At 42.2% G+C, this 16,149-nt stretch overlaps 1 protein-coding gene across 5 annotated transcripts in view; it reads right to left on the minus strand.

The window, feature by feature from the left end:
• Positions 1–11,573, minus strand: part of BICC1 (BicC family RNA binding protein 1) — a 349,716-nt gene extending 338,143 nt beyond the window's left edge. For 2 of the 5 annotated variants that reach the window (XM_086382455.1, XM_086382456.1), the window contains exon 1: positions 8,944–9,559. In XM_086382455.1, the coding sequence (XP_086238581.1) occupies positions 8,944–9,439 (496 nt within the window). In that variant the 5' untranslated portion in view covers positions 9,440–9,559. Of the gene's footprint in view, positions 1–8,943; positions 9,561–11,554 lie in introns of those variants that run through there. The other 3 variants (XM_086382458.1, XM_086382457.1, XM_086382453.1) reach the window with 3 other exon arrangements.
• Positions 11,574–16,149: the final 4,576 nt, after the last annotated feature.

The following is a 16,149-nucleotide window of genomic DNA, read 5'->3' on the forward strand; positions in this document are numbered from 1 at the left end:
CTGTAACTGACATGTAGCAGGAACTCAACATCTGTTGCTAAAATAAATTACCTGTGAGCACAGTTTTTAGAGACCAGGAAAAAATACCCAAAATGTTATCAGTGGTTACTGCTGGATTCTAGATTTAGGGATGCCTTTTGGTTTTTCTTTTTTACATCTGTTTGTATTTTCAAATATTCTATAAATTTGTATTACTTTCAAAATCTGAAAAAAAAAACACAATGGCTAATTTTCAAGTCTTATATTTAAGCATCTTCCTATACAAGAGATGTAGTTAAGCTCCAGATCAACTCAATATGCAGACTAATATATTATTTATCTTATTCCCAGTTACAGAAAAACTACTTCAGAGCTAGAAAGTGATCATTATCTTTTTATATGCCAGTATCATAAATGGGAACAGGATTTAATATGTGTTACAAATATAAATGGTTTCATCAGCTACAGTTATTAGTAGCTTATTAGGTAGTAAATGGATTTATAAAAGTAAAACATCCACAAAATGTGTCTATTAATGGTTTGTGCACTTTGGATATTAAATGCTGGTGCCACAAGGATTAAAAACCAAATGTGGTGGCTTTTGCAGCAGAATGAGGGTTTCTTGCCAAGGTCATCCCCACACACTGCACATCTACTACGGAGTAGTATTGAAACAGTGCCTCATCTCGGGCGGTTTATTAAGCTTTTTACCTAAAGGAATATTTAGAGTCACTATTATCACATGCATTTTTTTAAAATACTTATTTATTTGGCTGCACCTGGTCTTAGTTGCAGCATGCGGGATCTTTAGTTGTCACATGTGGGATCCAGCTCTCCAACCAGCATCGAACCTAGACCCCCTGCATTGAGAGCTTGGAGTCTTAGACCACCAGGGAAGCCCCCTCCCGCCAACCATGCATTTTTAAAGGCCTAGATTTTTAAATAAACAGTATAAACTAAGGATGAGCCAACTGGTATTTTTATTAGCTCATCATTCTGGACAATTTCAAACAGCAAAACATGGCACAAATCTGATGATAATTCTATTATCAAACTGCCTCCAAAATGACTTCATTTTCTAAACAAATGCTGGCTTCATTGGCCAGATGCTATTGCAGTGACCACTCTAAGAAAACCCTAAAGGGAAAAAAGTATGAACTACACTGAACCAGTCTATTTTAAAAGCAACTTGAGATGTGTGGTGGGCTGGAAGGAAGAGGGAGAAGAGAAAGAGTATCTCAGAGTAATAAAAGGTAAAACGGGGAGGGATGGACTGGGAGTTTGGGATTAGTACCTGCACACTATCCACATACAGAAAGGATAACAACAAGGCCCTACTGTACAGCAGAGGGGACTATATTCAATATCCTGGGATAAACCGTAATGGAGAAGAATATAAAAAAGAATGTATGTGTACAACCGAGTCATTTTGCTGCACAGCAAAAATCAACACAACACTGTAAATCAACTATACTTCAATTTAAAAACGCATTAAAAGTAATGATATTATTAATAATAAGATATATTAAAAATAACAAGATGTTTCTTAAAAGGTAAAATGGATGTATTATGCTGTATAATTTTCAATGGAAAAAAAACACTTGACAGGTAGAAAAAAGTGAAGGAGAAAAAGACAGTTACAGTACTTATGGGCCCTAAGTCCTTTTTTTAATAGGCGTAAAAACACAAGAACCGCTTTCCATGATCAAAGGTGTTTTCTCTTAGGAAATGAGGTTTCCTGAACTAAGCCAAGAAGAAATTTCACCAACATAAACACTACCAAATAATCTAGATTTCCAGGAGTTATCAATGCAGGTCAAAGTCTCTGACACGGGTAAGCTTTCACATCAGGCACAGCGTGGTGTTTCTGTCACAATGACCTCAGCTCTGCCCCTTGTGGGGAAACTACGGGTTGGATCACTGGATCCATTCGGATTCCCTTCGTCCTTGCCTCCTTCTACGAGAAGCTGGAAATGAATCTCTTTCTTTCCCAGAATCCTTGTAGCAAAGAGTGGCCAAAGAAATACAGATGGAAGTTCCAGGACAGAGAATTCTTTGTCACATAAAAAAGCAAAATCTTGAATAAAAAACCATTTTTGTTCTCTGCCCTTTTCCCTGCAGAGACCACAGACTCATCTCAAGGTAGAGTCCTGGCCAGACTGCACCAATGAGGCCACAGCCATCGGCTGGGACGGCCAAGGTCGGGGGGAGAGCTGTTTGGCTCCCTGAAGCCCCTGAGTAGCTCTTGGGGCCTCTCAGCCCCAGATTTTTTTGTTTCATCGGGAAAATAACCCCCTGGCTTGTTTAAGCCACTCTGCGTTGGGTTTTCTGTTAGTCGCAGCCAGATACATTCCTGCCTGTTAAAATCATCGATAGGACAAACTCTTTGTATGTTTTAACTTATCAATGATCAACTTAGCCAAAGTCCCAGAAGTCTTCACAGAGGTAAGACTGACAGAGAGCACTGACTCCCTGCCTCTGTCACAGCATCCTCCCAGGACCCTGCAAAGGATGAAATTAGGACCCCAACCCAGGTCAGCCCCAGAGCAGTTCCCGAGCTCTTTAGTGCTGGGCTCTACATCCCCTGATGTATTTTCCTTTAGCTTATAAAACAGTCTGAACCTTCAGTTCTGCTCTCCAACTCTACTATACTCGTCCTAATAAACTACTCTGATTGGAAGAAGACTTTCACTGTGGGCAGGGGCAATTCATATGCAGTTGTGTTTTTTTTGTTCCTTTTTTAAAGAGAGAGAAAGACTTCCTTGGTGGTCCACTGGTTAAGACTTTGCTTTCCAATGCAGGGGGCCCATGTTCCATCCCTGGCCAGGGAGCTAGGATCCCACCTGCCTCCAGGCCAAAACACCAAAATATAAAAAAAAAAAAAAAAACAGAAACAACACTGTAACAAATTCAATAAAAACTTTTAAAAATGGTCCACATCAAAATACAAAAAAAATCTTAAAAAAAAAAAACCTGGCAAGCATTTGCTTTCTAGTGTTTTGAAATACCTCTCCATCTAGTGTTTTGAAATCCCTCTCCATCACGTGGCACAGGGCTATCGTGACCAAACACTGTGTGCCCGGCCCTGGGCTCAGCATTTCACCCCCATCACCTCCTTCTGTGCTCACAACATCCCCAGAAGACAGGACTACCTCGGCCCCCATAGATGAGCAAATAGAACATGTCATCCCAGGTCCCCAGCATTTTCTTCAAAGGTGCCAATGAATGACAAGTTCAGAGCAACATCAAACCACAAGGGAGAGTAACTGATTCTGAGGCTCGTCTTTAGTAAAAACCATAGAAAAGACTGGCTTCAGACCATTTAAGGAATGAAAAATTCTCAAGGCAAGAACCATCACAGCTAAAGACAGTGCAAAGACCTCTCATCCAGCACAAAAGCTAAAACTCCGCACTCGTGTCCAATACAGCTTTTCTCATTATGTACTCAACCACCTTCACAAGGGGCTCACATGCCGGGTACACTGTGAGCTACCAGGAAGGCCAATAATAATATTTAGGTAGCTGTGAATGCTCATTTATCATTTTAATAAATGAACCATTTATTTAATTCATTTAATTCATTTTCCAGTATACTAGACTTTCATTTTCAATAGAAAAATGTGCACTTTATGAACTATAGTTTATAATGAATGTGGTTATTAGTGATTTATCCAGCACTTCCTATGTGGCCAGCGCTGTGATGTTTTACATACATCTTTTATTCTCTGAGTAGTCACAACCAGCACAGGATGTAGGTATGCTCCTACATCAGAATCCTACATCACCCTCTTTCAGAAATGGGCTGCAGGTAATGAATTTTCTCAAGCTCCCTACTTAAAAGTAAGACCGAGACTCAAATCCAGATCTGGCCAAGAGTCCTTTGCTTTCGACCATTAAGCTTCATAAAGTTATTGCATCTGTTCTTAATGTTTACTAGCTTTTATCAAGCCCTAACTAGAAAACTCTATCCAGCTTAGCTCATTTTCATTTTCAGCACTCCTCCATTTTCATATATTTTGGCTTCATCTCTCTCACAAAAGCATCTAAAAAATTATTATCTATTTACCAAATCATAAGACAATCTTCACTAAAGTTTGCCAGATTAAAAAGATATGTAATTATGTAACTGCTGCTCTTACTTTTAATCAACAGTGCGATCAGCTGTTTTAGTAACTAGTTCTGTTCCTCAAGCAAACGGCAGTCAATGAATCCTGTTGTGCCCATCACTGTCAACCTGTAAAAACACGTTTTGCTTCATTTTTTTTTTTGGCTGTGCCACATGGCATGTAGGGTTGATCTTAGCTCCCCAACTAGGGATCAAAACCACGCCCCCTGCATTGATTGGAAGCATGCAAAGTCTTAACTACTGGACCACCAGGGAAGTCCCAAAATATGGCTTTTAAAGTCTTTAACAGCAATATCCTAAAAGCCCACCAGACATCAACCTCAATTTATAAAAACAGGTCACTGCTTCATTCACTGCCAATACTTCTTTCTATGATAACATATGAGGGATTCTGAACTTTGAAAATGCCTATGAGTCTAAACTTTATGTAGGAGCTTTCAACTGTATGGCATGTGTATACATTTTTCAATGTAAAAATAAAAGTATAATCGTAAGATATAAAACAATCCCAAAAGAAAAAAAAAGGAAAAGTCTAAAATTAACAAATTCCATGTCTGTCTCTCAGGACGTTAGCCAGCACCAGAGCTATATTTCTGACTCTGCTTACCCACTGATTTCCTACATTCTCCCAGACTTTCCTCTAGACCACTCTCCTTCCTCTTTGTAAACCATAACTCACATTTAATTGACTTAATCAATACTACTACCCCACATGAAGTATAAAGTCTAAATTCTGAATATCAGTATTAAGTAAATCAAGAACAATTTTTCTTCATTATTATAATATTGCCCATGTATCTATGCCAAGGTCGACCATCCTCATCAAAACCTTAAACTTGAAAATGAATTTCCATTTATAAAACTGCTGACTAATAAAATCGGTAATCTTCATTTAGATTCAAGCAAAAATGTCAGATACTCTGCATGGCTGTTCCAAAGTAATTATCAGCCAAGAAACAAAAGCAAAAAATTAAAAACTAGTGATTTTTTTTCCTACATTTTTTTAGCCCTAGTAGATTTCATGTGTTATCAATTCTTTGAGGAGTCAATGATCATCCAAGAATGGCATTCATTTCTTTAACCACTACCCTATTGCCCATATTTTAAACTCACTGAATTTTTGGTCCATTGCGTAGAAGAATTTCTCTACTAATAAAAATACAACCCATTAAACATTAACTTACCCCCAGGACAGTCTCTCAGGAAACAAATTCCAAGCATTATAATCACCAATTTGCACTATGTAGACTTAAAGGCAGAGAATCTTATTTATCCTGATTTAAACTGGGAACCTATACACATTTTAAGGCAACTACGTGAAGAAAAATGGCAAATCCAATGCACAATAATCAGAAACCCAACCAGGAAAATAAACACTTTTCTTCATTGGCACTTTTCAAACAAAAAGCTTCTCACCCCAGGACATCTAACAATATTAAAATATTTGTTGACTTTCCAAACTCCTACCTCATTCTTTATTTTACTTCTGCAATTATAAAAATGCAAAATTGTTTCCCTAGATATTCAAATATAGACTGTCAGAAATTGTGCTAGGCATTAGAAATAGATTTAATCCATGCAATAGTATTTATTTATTACTAAGAATAATGAAATAATAAAAAGCAACTGATTTTATATATATATATATTTATATTTATATTTATATTATATTTATATATATATATTTATTTATATATATATATATATATATATATATATATATTAGGGCTTCCCTAGTAGCTCAGACAGTAAAGCGTCTGCCTGCAATGCAGGAGACTTGGGTTCAATCCCCAGGTCGGGAAGATCCCCTAGAGAAGGAAATGGCAACCAACTCCAATACTCTTGCATAGAAAATTCCATGGATGGAGGAGCCTGGTAGGCTACAGTCCATGGGATCCCAAAGAGTTGGACACAACTGAGTAACTTCACTGGCACTGATATATATTAAGCTATTACTGTTTACAAAATGGTATGGCAAGTTTTGGTTCATTAGGCATTATCTCTTTTAATTCTCACAAAACTCTGAGAGAAAGGTATAATACTAGAATCAGTCCCATTTTACAGATGGGCAAACTGTGACAGAGAGGTGTTCACAAACTGTCCCAAGATTCCAGAGGGATTTGAACCTAACTCTGAGTGATTCCAATTGCCCACACTTGCTTTAACCACCTAGTATCAAGCAGTGAGACATATGAATATGTTTGGTTCAGAAAACCAGTCTTACTCCTTATTCCATGGTGGTTCTCTAGAGCCTGTTATACAGGATGAAGTAAATCAGAAAGAGAAAAACAAACATCATATATTAACGCATGGAATCTAGAAAAATGGTACTGATGAGCCTATACGCAGGGCAGGAACAGAGATGCAGAAATAGACAACAGACTTGTGGACACAGTGGAGGAAGGAGCAGGCGAGACAAATACAGAGAGGAGCCCTGAAACATCTACCTTACCATGTGTAAAAACTGGTAGCTAGTGGGAAGTGGCTGTCTAACACAGGGAGCTCAGCCCTGCGCTCTGTGACAACCTAGAGGGGTGGGATAGGGTGCGGGGTGGGAAGGAGGTTCAAACAGAGAGGGGACCCATGTATACTTATGGCTGATTCACACTGTTGTGTGGCAGAAACCAACACCACATTGTAAAGCAATTATCCTCCAATTAAAAATTTTCCAAAAAAATAAATAAATAAAACCTGGTGGCTCTAACAAAACTTGACTCTGGGAAGCATGCACGACAAAATGCCTTGGTACACAATGCACTGAGTTCTATCGTCAAATGTGTTCAAATTTACTTTCCTAGAAGGTGCAATTCACTTACCAGTGACTGAAAAGTTAAAGCACTAGGTTAAATTATTAAAGACATCTTTGGAGTTGAAGTGTGAATATTTCATTAATGTGTAGGTTGCTGAAGAAATGCGAACTCTTAAGACGCCTAAGAAACTTTATCACAACAAAGCAATTTTAAACTGTCTCATGTCAGAATATCATATCTACAAAGGGAAGAGCCTTCAAATTTTTAAACATGCCTCACGCATATTTCATTCTATTCTAAATGGAAATTAATTCAAAAAAGAAATCCACTTCTAAAGCTCAGATTATGCAAGACAGCTTCCTAGATGCTTACATCACTTGCCTGTGCGCACAGGCAAGACAGGTAAAGAAGACGCAGTATTATTAGAAGAGCCATCTGTCTTCACAACCCTCCAGATGTACAAAACAAACAAGAAACTTGCTGAAAGGAGAGGTGTGTGTGTTAACAGTTCAACCTAAACAATCTTATACCAATATTTTTTCTGAATAAATTTAATATTTTGTTTTAAAATAGGAACTAGGCAAAAAGAACCAGAACAAATAAAACAACGAACACAAGTTATTGAAATGCAACTGGGGTTTTAAGTTCCAAATCTACTTTGCAATATTCCTACAGGAAGAGTTTATCTCAGAAGTAACTCTCCTAGGACTTTACCTAATTTAAAAGAGGAATAAAAGAGGGGGAAAGACAGAGACAGGACAAGCACAGGGGATGTTTATCAATAAAAATAAGCAACAAGAGAGACAAGTTCGCAGCTCATCCAAAAAACGCCTGCCAAAGACTCCTGCTATTTGTTTCCACCAAGTTATTGTTTTGGAAAACATCTTGTTCTGTCTTAAAAAAATAACCTGTTTAATTGTTCTAAAAAACCACTGCGTTTCAATGGAGGGCTAAAGAGCTCCCACATTTCGATGCACTAACTGATAAAGTCGAAATAAGTTATGCGCCAAGCCAAAAGAGAGCTAGAAAGCTCCTATCCTCCCTGACGTAAGGACACCAGCTACTGAATGAATCCACCACTGCATCCTCAGTGGAAGTAACGCCTGGTCCCTCTACGGTATTTGAAGAACAATCATTCAAACTACCTTATTTCTCTAGATGATGTAAATGTGCCACACTGGCGATTACAAGTAAGCTAGTAATTGACATTTTTAGAGAAGATCAAAATGACCTTGGACATTTTAGTGTTCACTCTAAGAATCCCAATCCTCCCATTAAGAATCAGAATTCGATCCCAGTCCTACATGGTTAAAGCTGTTACGACTGGGAAAGTCCCAGAGAAACGAAGGAGTTTAAAAAAAAAAAAAAAAAATCCCAAGTTGTGAAAGGCAAAGTCTGACATCCATAATACGGAAAGATTTTTATGAACCAAGTGTAACTCAAGATGTGTTTTATAAGCGTGCCAGGCGATGAACATACACTGTCCTCCAACCCAGCAGACTGCCCTGACACCATCCCCACGCTTTGGCCGCTCACCCCCATCCTGGCCCCTCTCACTCCCGGGTGGAGGGTGGGGGGCGGGAACTCCTGTCTTAAGCCTTGACATCTGCGGAGCGTTTCCCAATAACGAGACAAGGCCCCTCAGCTGGAGGAAGTGGATACTGACAAGAGAAGGGAGAGAAACATGAGACAGAGCTAGAATTCAAGAGTGCCAACGAATAAGGAGAGAGTCACGCATACTCTGTGCCGTCCGACTGGGTCCGGATGGCACAGCCCAGGTGTCCAGACTAAAGTTGGCATCTCCAAAGTCCAAGAATGCAACTTGGGCGCGCGGGTACAAACACGGCCTTCGGCTTTTCTGAAGCCGGTTCAGTTAGCACAGGGTTCCCGGTGCCTGGAGACCTGGAAGGCGTGGAAGGGTGGGGACTCCCGCGAGGTCTCCACTCCCTGGGTGTCCTTCGGCTCCGCGGGGGAAGGGACGAGGAACTAAGTCGACTTTGGGCCGGGCGCTGGGACGCGGGACCAGGATGTTCGGGAAGCTGTCGGGGGCTCGGCCGGGGAGTCCGAGAACGCAGGGGGGATGCCTACCTTGTAACATGGCCTCAAGTTTCTTCCTGTCCACGCGGAAGCGCTCCTCGCTCCACTCGGGGCTGTGCAGGGGCGCCCCGGCGACCAGGTCGTCCTCCGAGCCGGGCATGGGAGAGTCCGTGCTGCGCTCGCTGTTGGAGCCCGGGTCCGACTGCGCCGCCAGGTAGCCGGGCTCGCCCTGGGCGGCCATGGTGGGCGCGCGGCGCTCGGGCTCCGGCTGCCGCCGCTGTTCTGCCTGAGCCGCCGCCGCCGCCGCCTCCGCTGGCCCGCCGGGCTCCGCTGGCTCCCCGCGCCGCGGCGCTAGCTCGTGCCCCCGCGGCCGCCGACGCCGCCGCCAACGCCGCCGCCACGGAACCCCGTGCGCATCCCAGCCCCCGGCGCCGCCTACGCCGCCCGCCGCCCCGGGTCCGGGCCCCGGTCCCCGGCTAGTGGCTGCACCGCCCCCTGCCAGCAACGCCCGCGCGGAATGAGCGCGCCGCGCCGCCCGCGCCTCCATCCGCAGGGCCCCGGCGCCCCCTCCCCGCCCGCCGCCCCTGCAGCCGCGCGCTCATTGGCCGGGCCGGCCCACGGGGAGCCGCGGCGGGCGGGCGGGCAGCCCCTGGCTCGCGCACACACTCGCGCGCACACACTCACCACGTACGCACTACCACTTTACTGCGGTTACACGTCTGAATTTTGTCCCACACACATACTTTCACAGTTCTTCCATCACGGACACTCGCCGAGTTCAAGCACAGCACCCTCCTGAACTCACTCGAAGTACAGACACAGTTCCCCCTCTCTTGACCTACAAACACTACTCTCTCAAAGTCACAGCCCCAGTCGGTCCCACAAGTTTGCAACAGGAGGAAGGAGAAAAAGAGGAGGATTGCGGAAGGAACAACGTCCATCTGTCGCAGACATCACCGTGGTCCTTGCTTCCATGCAGCTCACTCCACTCCGTGCTCAAAGCGGATATCTCCTCTCATCGCAGCCAGTTGCCGGCTAGTTGCACAAGAAATGGACAAGAGGCTTACTCTTTTTATTGTAAGGAATGGGATTTTTTTCCTTTTCCCTTGATTGAGGTGAGAGGGGGAATCATTTTCTGTGTGATTCTCAGGGAACAGATTCAACTAATTTAAAAAAAAAAAAAAAAAAAAGGAGGGCTCTAGAGAAAAGAGGCTCTGAGATTGCAGAGGAGGTTAGCTGGATTCAGCTGGCGTCTGAGCAGGGCTGTCTTGTCAGAGACTGAGGGCTCTACTCTGTTCCCAAGGTCAGTCTCTCACAGGTAATGGGCAGCAACGAACCTCTGATCCTACCTGCCTAGGCCAGCTCACCCACTGCTACTCAAACTTGGACTTGAAGCACCAAGGAAAAAGAAACTTGCTTGCACCAGGAAATACCACTGGAACTCTGTTTTCCCAGCTCACATGGATTCATACTCTCTTTTGTAACCAAAATTACAAAGTTGAGGGGGGTATGTTTTGTTTGTTTGTTTGTTTGTTTGACTTTTTGGGGAGGGGGTGCTGGGGATGAGAAGGCATTTTGTCACCGGCCACAGAAGGAGACTTACTAGCCTACACAAGGGTCATGCCATGTCATTGGCATGAGCCTGTGGATGATCAGCCTCATGTTTAAGCCTGATCTATGTTTAAACCTCTACTATGTTTAAGATTAATCGAAATTCTTAGAGATTCAGTTGCCTAGCTAAGAGTTGGCTCTGTGCTGAGTAATGTGATGTGATTTGACAGATGAGGAAACTGGAATTGTAAGAAGTCACATGACACGATTAAGGTCACACAGCAGCAGATTATGGAGCTAAGAATTAAACCCAGGCCTGTGAATCTGGCACATAATCTCCACAAAAGCCCTGCCTTGTTGAACAGAGAACCCTCCTGCTCAGAATCACCTCCTAAGGAACCAAGAGCAGATCTGTAGCTAAACTGTTTGATTCACCATCGTGTTTTCCTTCTCAGAACTTACTATACAAAGCACTAATTTAAGCAGCAAAAGAGTTTATCAAGGAGGCTTCCACCAGGGATGTTTAATGTCTGTTTGTGTCAACAGATATTTTGGGGAACTTCCCTGGTAGTCCGAAGCTGAGACTCCTCACTCCTAATGCAGTGGCCCAGGTTCTATCCCTGGTCAAGGAACTAAATCCCACTAAGATGAGGCCCAGCCAAACATTTTGGAGGGAAACCTACTAAGTAATGGAAACTGTGTTAGGCACAAAGAATAGTGACCAAAAACAAAGAATATCCCTAGGCTCCTGGAGCTGACATTCTAGTGAGAAAGATAGAATGTTAACCAAAAGTAAATGTATAAATCACTCAGAAAAATACAAAATCCCACCTATATTAAACATGACAAATAAAAGACTCAACATAAGAAAAAAGCTGTAATGAGGTAATTGGATTCAGTCAGAGAGGTCAGTGGATGATTCTCTGAGAGAGTGACTCTGGAACTGAGAATAGAAGTTTGAGAAGAAATTAACTGAGCAAGAAAGAAGAGGAAAGAGCCTCCTCTGTAAACTCTCATTTGATCATAATAACACTATCATGATCAAGTATATCACAATTATCCTTTATTTTCCAGTTGAGGAAACTAAGGTACAGGAGATTAAGTAACTTACCCGGATCAGATCAGATCAGTCGCTCAGTCGTGTCCGACTCTTTGCGACCCCATGAATCACAGCACACCAGGCCTCCCTGTCCATCACCAACTCCCGGAGTTCACCCAGACTCAACGTCCATCGAGTCAGTGATGCCATCCAGCCATCTCATCCTCTGTCGTCCCCTTCTCCTCCTGCCCCCAATCCCTCCCAGCATCAGAGTCTTTTCCAATGAGTCAACTCTTCGCATGAGGTGGCCGAAGTACTGGAGTTTCAGCTTTAGCATCATTCCTTCCAAAGAAATCCCAGGGCTGATCTCCTTCACAAATAATATGTAGAACCAGGATTTGAACCTTGGTAATCTCCCTTGAAAATTAGTTTTGAAGAGTGATATGCTTAGCCACTAAGCTACATTGTATCTTAATAGAATTAGTGTAAGCAAAGATATGTGGTTAGAGGAGGCAGCATGGGGAGCTAAAGGAAAACCTGAGCTGAGAATGAGCACAGCTGAGAATAGGAAATTAGATGGTGCTTGCCAAGGCAGGAGAGGTATGTAAGGAACAGAGCTTGTGAGGCCTACAGGCCAAGTTGAGGAGTTCTTCCTTTTTATCCCTAGAGCAGAAGGAAGCCATGTAGAGGCTTTGAGCAAAGGATGATGTACTTAGATTAACACTTTAAAAAGATGGCAGTGGCCACAGTATGGAAAACAGATTGAGGGACTGGATAGAACTAATTAGGTCAATTAAGGAACTATCCAGGAAATTTAGATAAGAGATGCTGGTAGCTTCCCTAGAGAGGTGAAAATGGGGATACATAAGAGGATTTGAGAAATACTTTGGTGGTAAATATCATCAACTAGATGGATGATGGATTGAATATGGGGTGGTAGAAAGGAAAATGTCAAGAATGACTCTAGGGTTCTGGCTAACATAAGTGAAGAGAGTTAAGTGCCCTTAACTGAAATAGGAAACACTGGCAGAGGACTGACTACCTCAGAGGAAAGTTGAACAGGACATATGAGTTGAAACCTCCAAGAAGATATGTGAAGTAAACACTTGGATGTATGGGTCTGGAGTTCAGAAAAGAGGTCTTGGCTAGAGACTAAAATGTATTATTTGTTTATAGGTGGTAATTCTAGTCATGTGCATGGGTGCAATTAAGGAATGAGAGGAGAATTTAAAAGGACCAAGCAAAGAGCCTTTCAGAAATTCTAACAGTTAGTGATCACGTAGATGACAGTATAATGGGAAAGGTGATATAAAAAGTAATGAGAAGGAAAAACAAAGTTTTAGCATGTAAGCACAGGAAAAAGACTATTTCAGAAAGTAAAGTGTGATCATCTTTGTATAATGAGGTCAAACATTTTGGTGGAGGTCACTGGATCTTTAGCAAGAAAACCAGAATGGAATGGTAGAGGAATGAATACAGCTAATGAAATGAGTAAAGACAACAATTTGGGAGATGTTTGGCTGCAAAGGGGAGGAAATAACAGTAGCTGAAGGATAATGTGGGAAGACGTTTCTTCTTTATTGCCTTGGTTGGCATTCAGGCCGGGTGATGATTTAATGAGTGAGGTCTGAGTACTGGAAAAACCACTATATATGATCCAGTTGACAGAAATGGAATATAAAGGAAAAAAAGGAGGGATCATTATTATAGCACTTTGAAAACAAGAGCAGAATAGACTCCAAGATATAAGTAGAGGAGAAACAGTTCATCAGAAGATGAACAGAAGGGTATGAAAATAGGTCCGTTTGTAGATTTCATTTCTAGAACACAAAGGCATCCCTTCTGATGGCTTTTATTTTCCCCCCAAAAAAGTAAAAGTCAAAGTGATCTGTTGAAAGTGTGAGAGGAGAGCTTCCAGAAGTTCGAGAAAAGTAGAGAGGGGTGTGCATGCATGTGTTTGTGTCCAGAGGTTTTAAAATAGCTTCTGCATCTGTAAAACAAAGAACTGGAATGCTGCTGCTTAAAATCAACTATACTTCAATAAAATTCTTTTAAAAGAGTGAATTCGTACTGTTGAGAGTTCAGTTGATGTTGGTAGTCATAAATTTATAATGGGATCAGCCTGCTTGTCCTGACTTTCTCCACCAGTGCTAAGCTTCTTGGGTGCAGACACAGAGAAACATAGGAGTCCTGCCAAATAGATGAAACACCAGGAGCTTGAAGGCAATAAAACAGGGCCTGATAGAAAATAATTTTCAATGTAGAAGCTGAAACTTCTTCAATGCAGAAGTAGAATCTAGCAAAACTATCTATCAAACATGAGGACAAATTCATGCATCCATATGAACGGTCTCAAAGACCTCTCCTCATATCTATCTGAAAAAGCTGTTAAAGGTTACATGCCACCCAAACATGGGAGTCAATCAAGATGAAAAGAAAAACTTACAACATGGAAAATAAGAGATCCAGTCCGTAATAGAGGCAAAGGAGCTCCACAGAATAATGATGACTGGAGAGCAAAAATTGCAATAGGTCAGGAGTCTGAGGGGTTGAGATTTCTTCTAGATTAAATAGACTTTCTTGAGTATGAACGTATTCAGAGATTAAGAAAGTTCATGGAAATTTTGGGGTCATATTCATGACTGGGTCATATAAAACTATTCAGTTCAGTTCAGTTCAGTCACTCAGTCGTGTCCAACTCTTTGCGACCCCGTGAATCACAGCACGCCAGGCCTCCCTGTCCATCACCAACTCCCGGAGTTCACTCAGACTCACGTCCATCGAGTCAGTGATGCCATCCAGCCATCTCATCCTCTGTCGTCCCCTTCTCCTCCTGCCCCCAATCCCTCCCAGCATCAGAGTCTTTTCCAATGAGTCAACTCTTCGCATGAGGTGGCCAAAGTACTGGAGTTTCAGCTTTAGCATCATTCCTTCCAAAGAAATCCCAGGGCTAATCTCCTTCAGAGTGGACTGGTTGGATCTCCTTGCAGTCCAAGGGACTCTCAAGAGTCTTCTCCAACACCACAGGTCAAAAGCATCAATTCTTTGGTGCTCAGCCTTCTTCACAGTCCAACTCTCACATCCATACATGACCACAGGAAAAACCATAGCCTTGACTCGACAAACCTTTGTTGGCAAAGTAATGTCTCTGCTTTTGAATATGCTATCTAGGTTGGTCATAACTTTCCTTCCAAGGAGTAAGCGTCTTTTAATTTCATGGCTGCAGTCACCATCTGCAGAGATTTTGGAGCCCAGAAAAATAAAGTCTGACACTGTTTCCACTGTTTGCCCATCTATTTCCCATGAAGTGATGGGACCGGATGCCATGATCTTCATTTTCTGAATGTTGAGCTTTAAGCCAACTTTTTCACTCTCCACTTTTACCTTCATCAAGAGGCTTTTTAGTTCCTCTTCACTTTCTGCCATAAGGGTGGTGTCATCTGCATATCTGAAGTTATTGATATTTTTCCCGGCAATCTTGATTCCAGCTTATGTTTCTTCCAGTCCAGCGTTTCTCATGATGTACTCTGCATATAAGTTAAATAAACAGGGTGACAATATACAGCCTTGATGTACTCCTTTTCCTATTTGGAACCAGTCTGTTGTTCCATGTCCAGTTCTAACTGTTGCTTCCTGATCTGCATACAGATTTCTCAAGAGGCAGATCAGGTGGTCTGGTATTCCCATCTCTTTCAGAATTTTCCACAGTTTATTGTGATCCACACAGTCCAAGGCTTTGGCATAGTCAATAAAGCAGAAATAGATGTTTTTCTGGAACTCTCTTGCTTTTTCCATGATCCAGCGGATGTTGGCAATTTGGTCTCTGGTTCCTCTGCCTTTTCTAAAACCAGCTTGAACATCAGGAAGTTCACGGTTCACATATTGCTGAAGCCTGGCTTGGAGAAATTTTGAGCATTACTTTACTAGTGTGTGAGATGAGTGCAATTGTGTGGTAGTCTGAGCATTCTTTTGCATTGCCTTTCTTTGGGATTGGAATGAAAACTGACCTTTTCCAGTCCTGTGGCCACTGCTGAGTTGTCCAAATTTACTGGCATATTGAGTGCAGCACTTTCACAGCATCATCTTTCAGGATTTGGAATAGCTCAACTGGAATTCCATCACCTCCACTAGCTTTGTTCGTAGTGATGCTTTCTAAGGCCCACTTGACTTCACTTTCCAGGATGTCTGGCTCTAGGTCAGTGATCACACCATCATGATTATCTGGGATGTGAAGATCTTTTTTGTACAGTTCTTCTGTGTATTCTTGCCACCTCTTCTTAATATCTTCTGCTTCTGTTAGGCCAATACTATTTCTGTCCTTTATCGAGCCCATCTTTGCGTGAAATGTTCCCTTGGTATCTCTAATTTTCTTGAAGAGATCTCTAGTCTTTCCCATTCTGTTGTTTTCCTCTATTTCTTTGCATTCATCGCTGAGGAAGGCATTCTTATCTCTTCTTGCTATTCTTTGGAACTCTGCATTCACATGCTTATATCTTTCCTTTTCTCCTTTGCTTTTCGCTTCTCTTCTTTTCACAGCTATTTGTAAGGCCTCCCCAGACAGCCATTTTGCTTTTTTGCATTTGTTTTCCATGGGGATGGTCTTGATCCCTGTCTCCTGTACAATGTCACGAACCTCTAACCTAAATTATAACTAGATTAGGAATTGG

The sequence above is a fragment of the Bos grunniens genome, chromosome 28, assembly GCF_055505025.1.
Source record: "Bos grunniens cultivar Pamir isolate PY7600 chromosome 28, Bosgru_T2T1.0, whole genome shotgun sequence".
Taxonomy (NCBI): domain Eukaryota; kingdom Metazoa; phylum Chordata; class Mammalia; order Artiodactyla; family Bovidae; genus Bos; species Bos grunniens.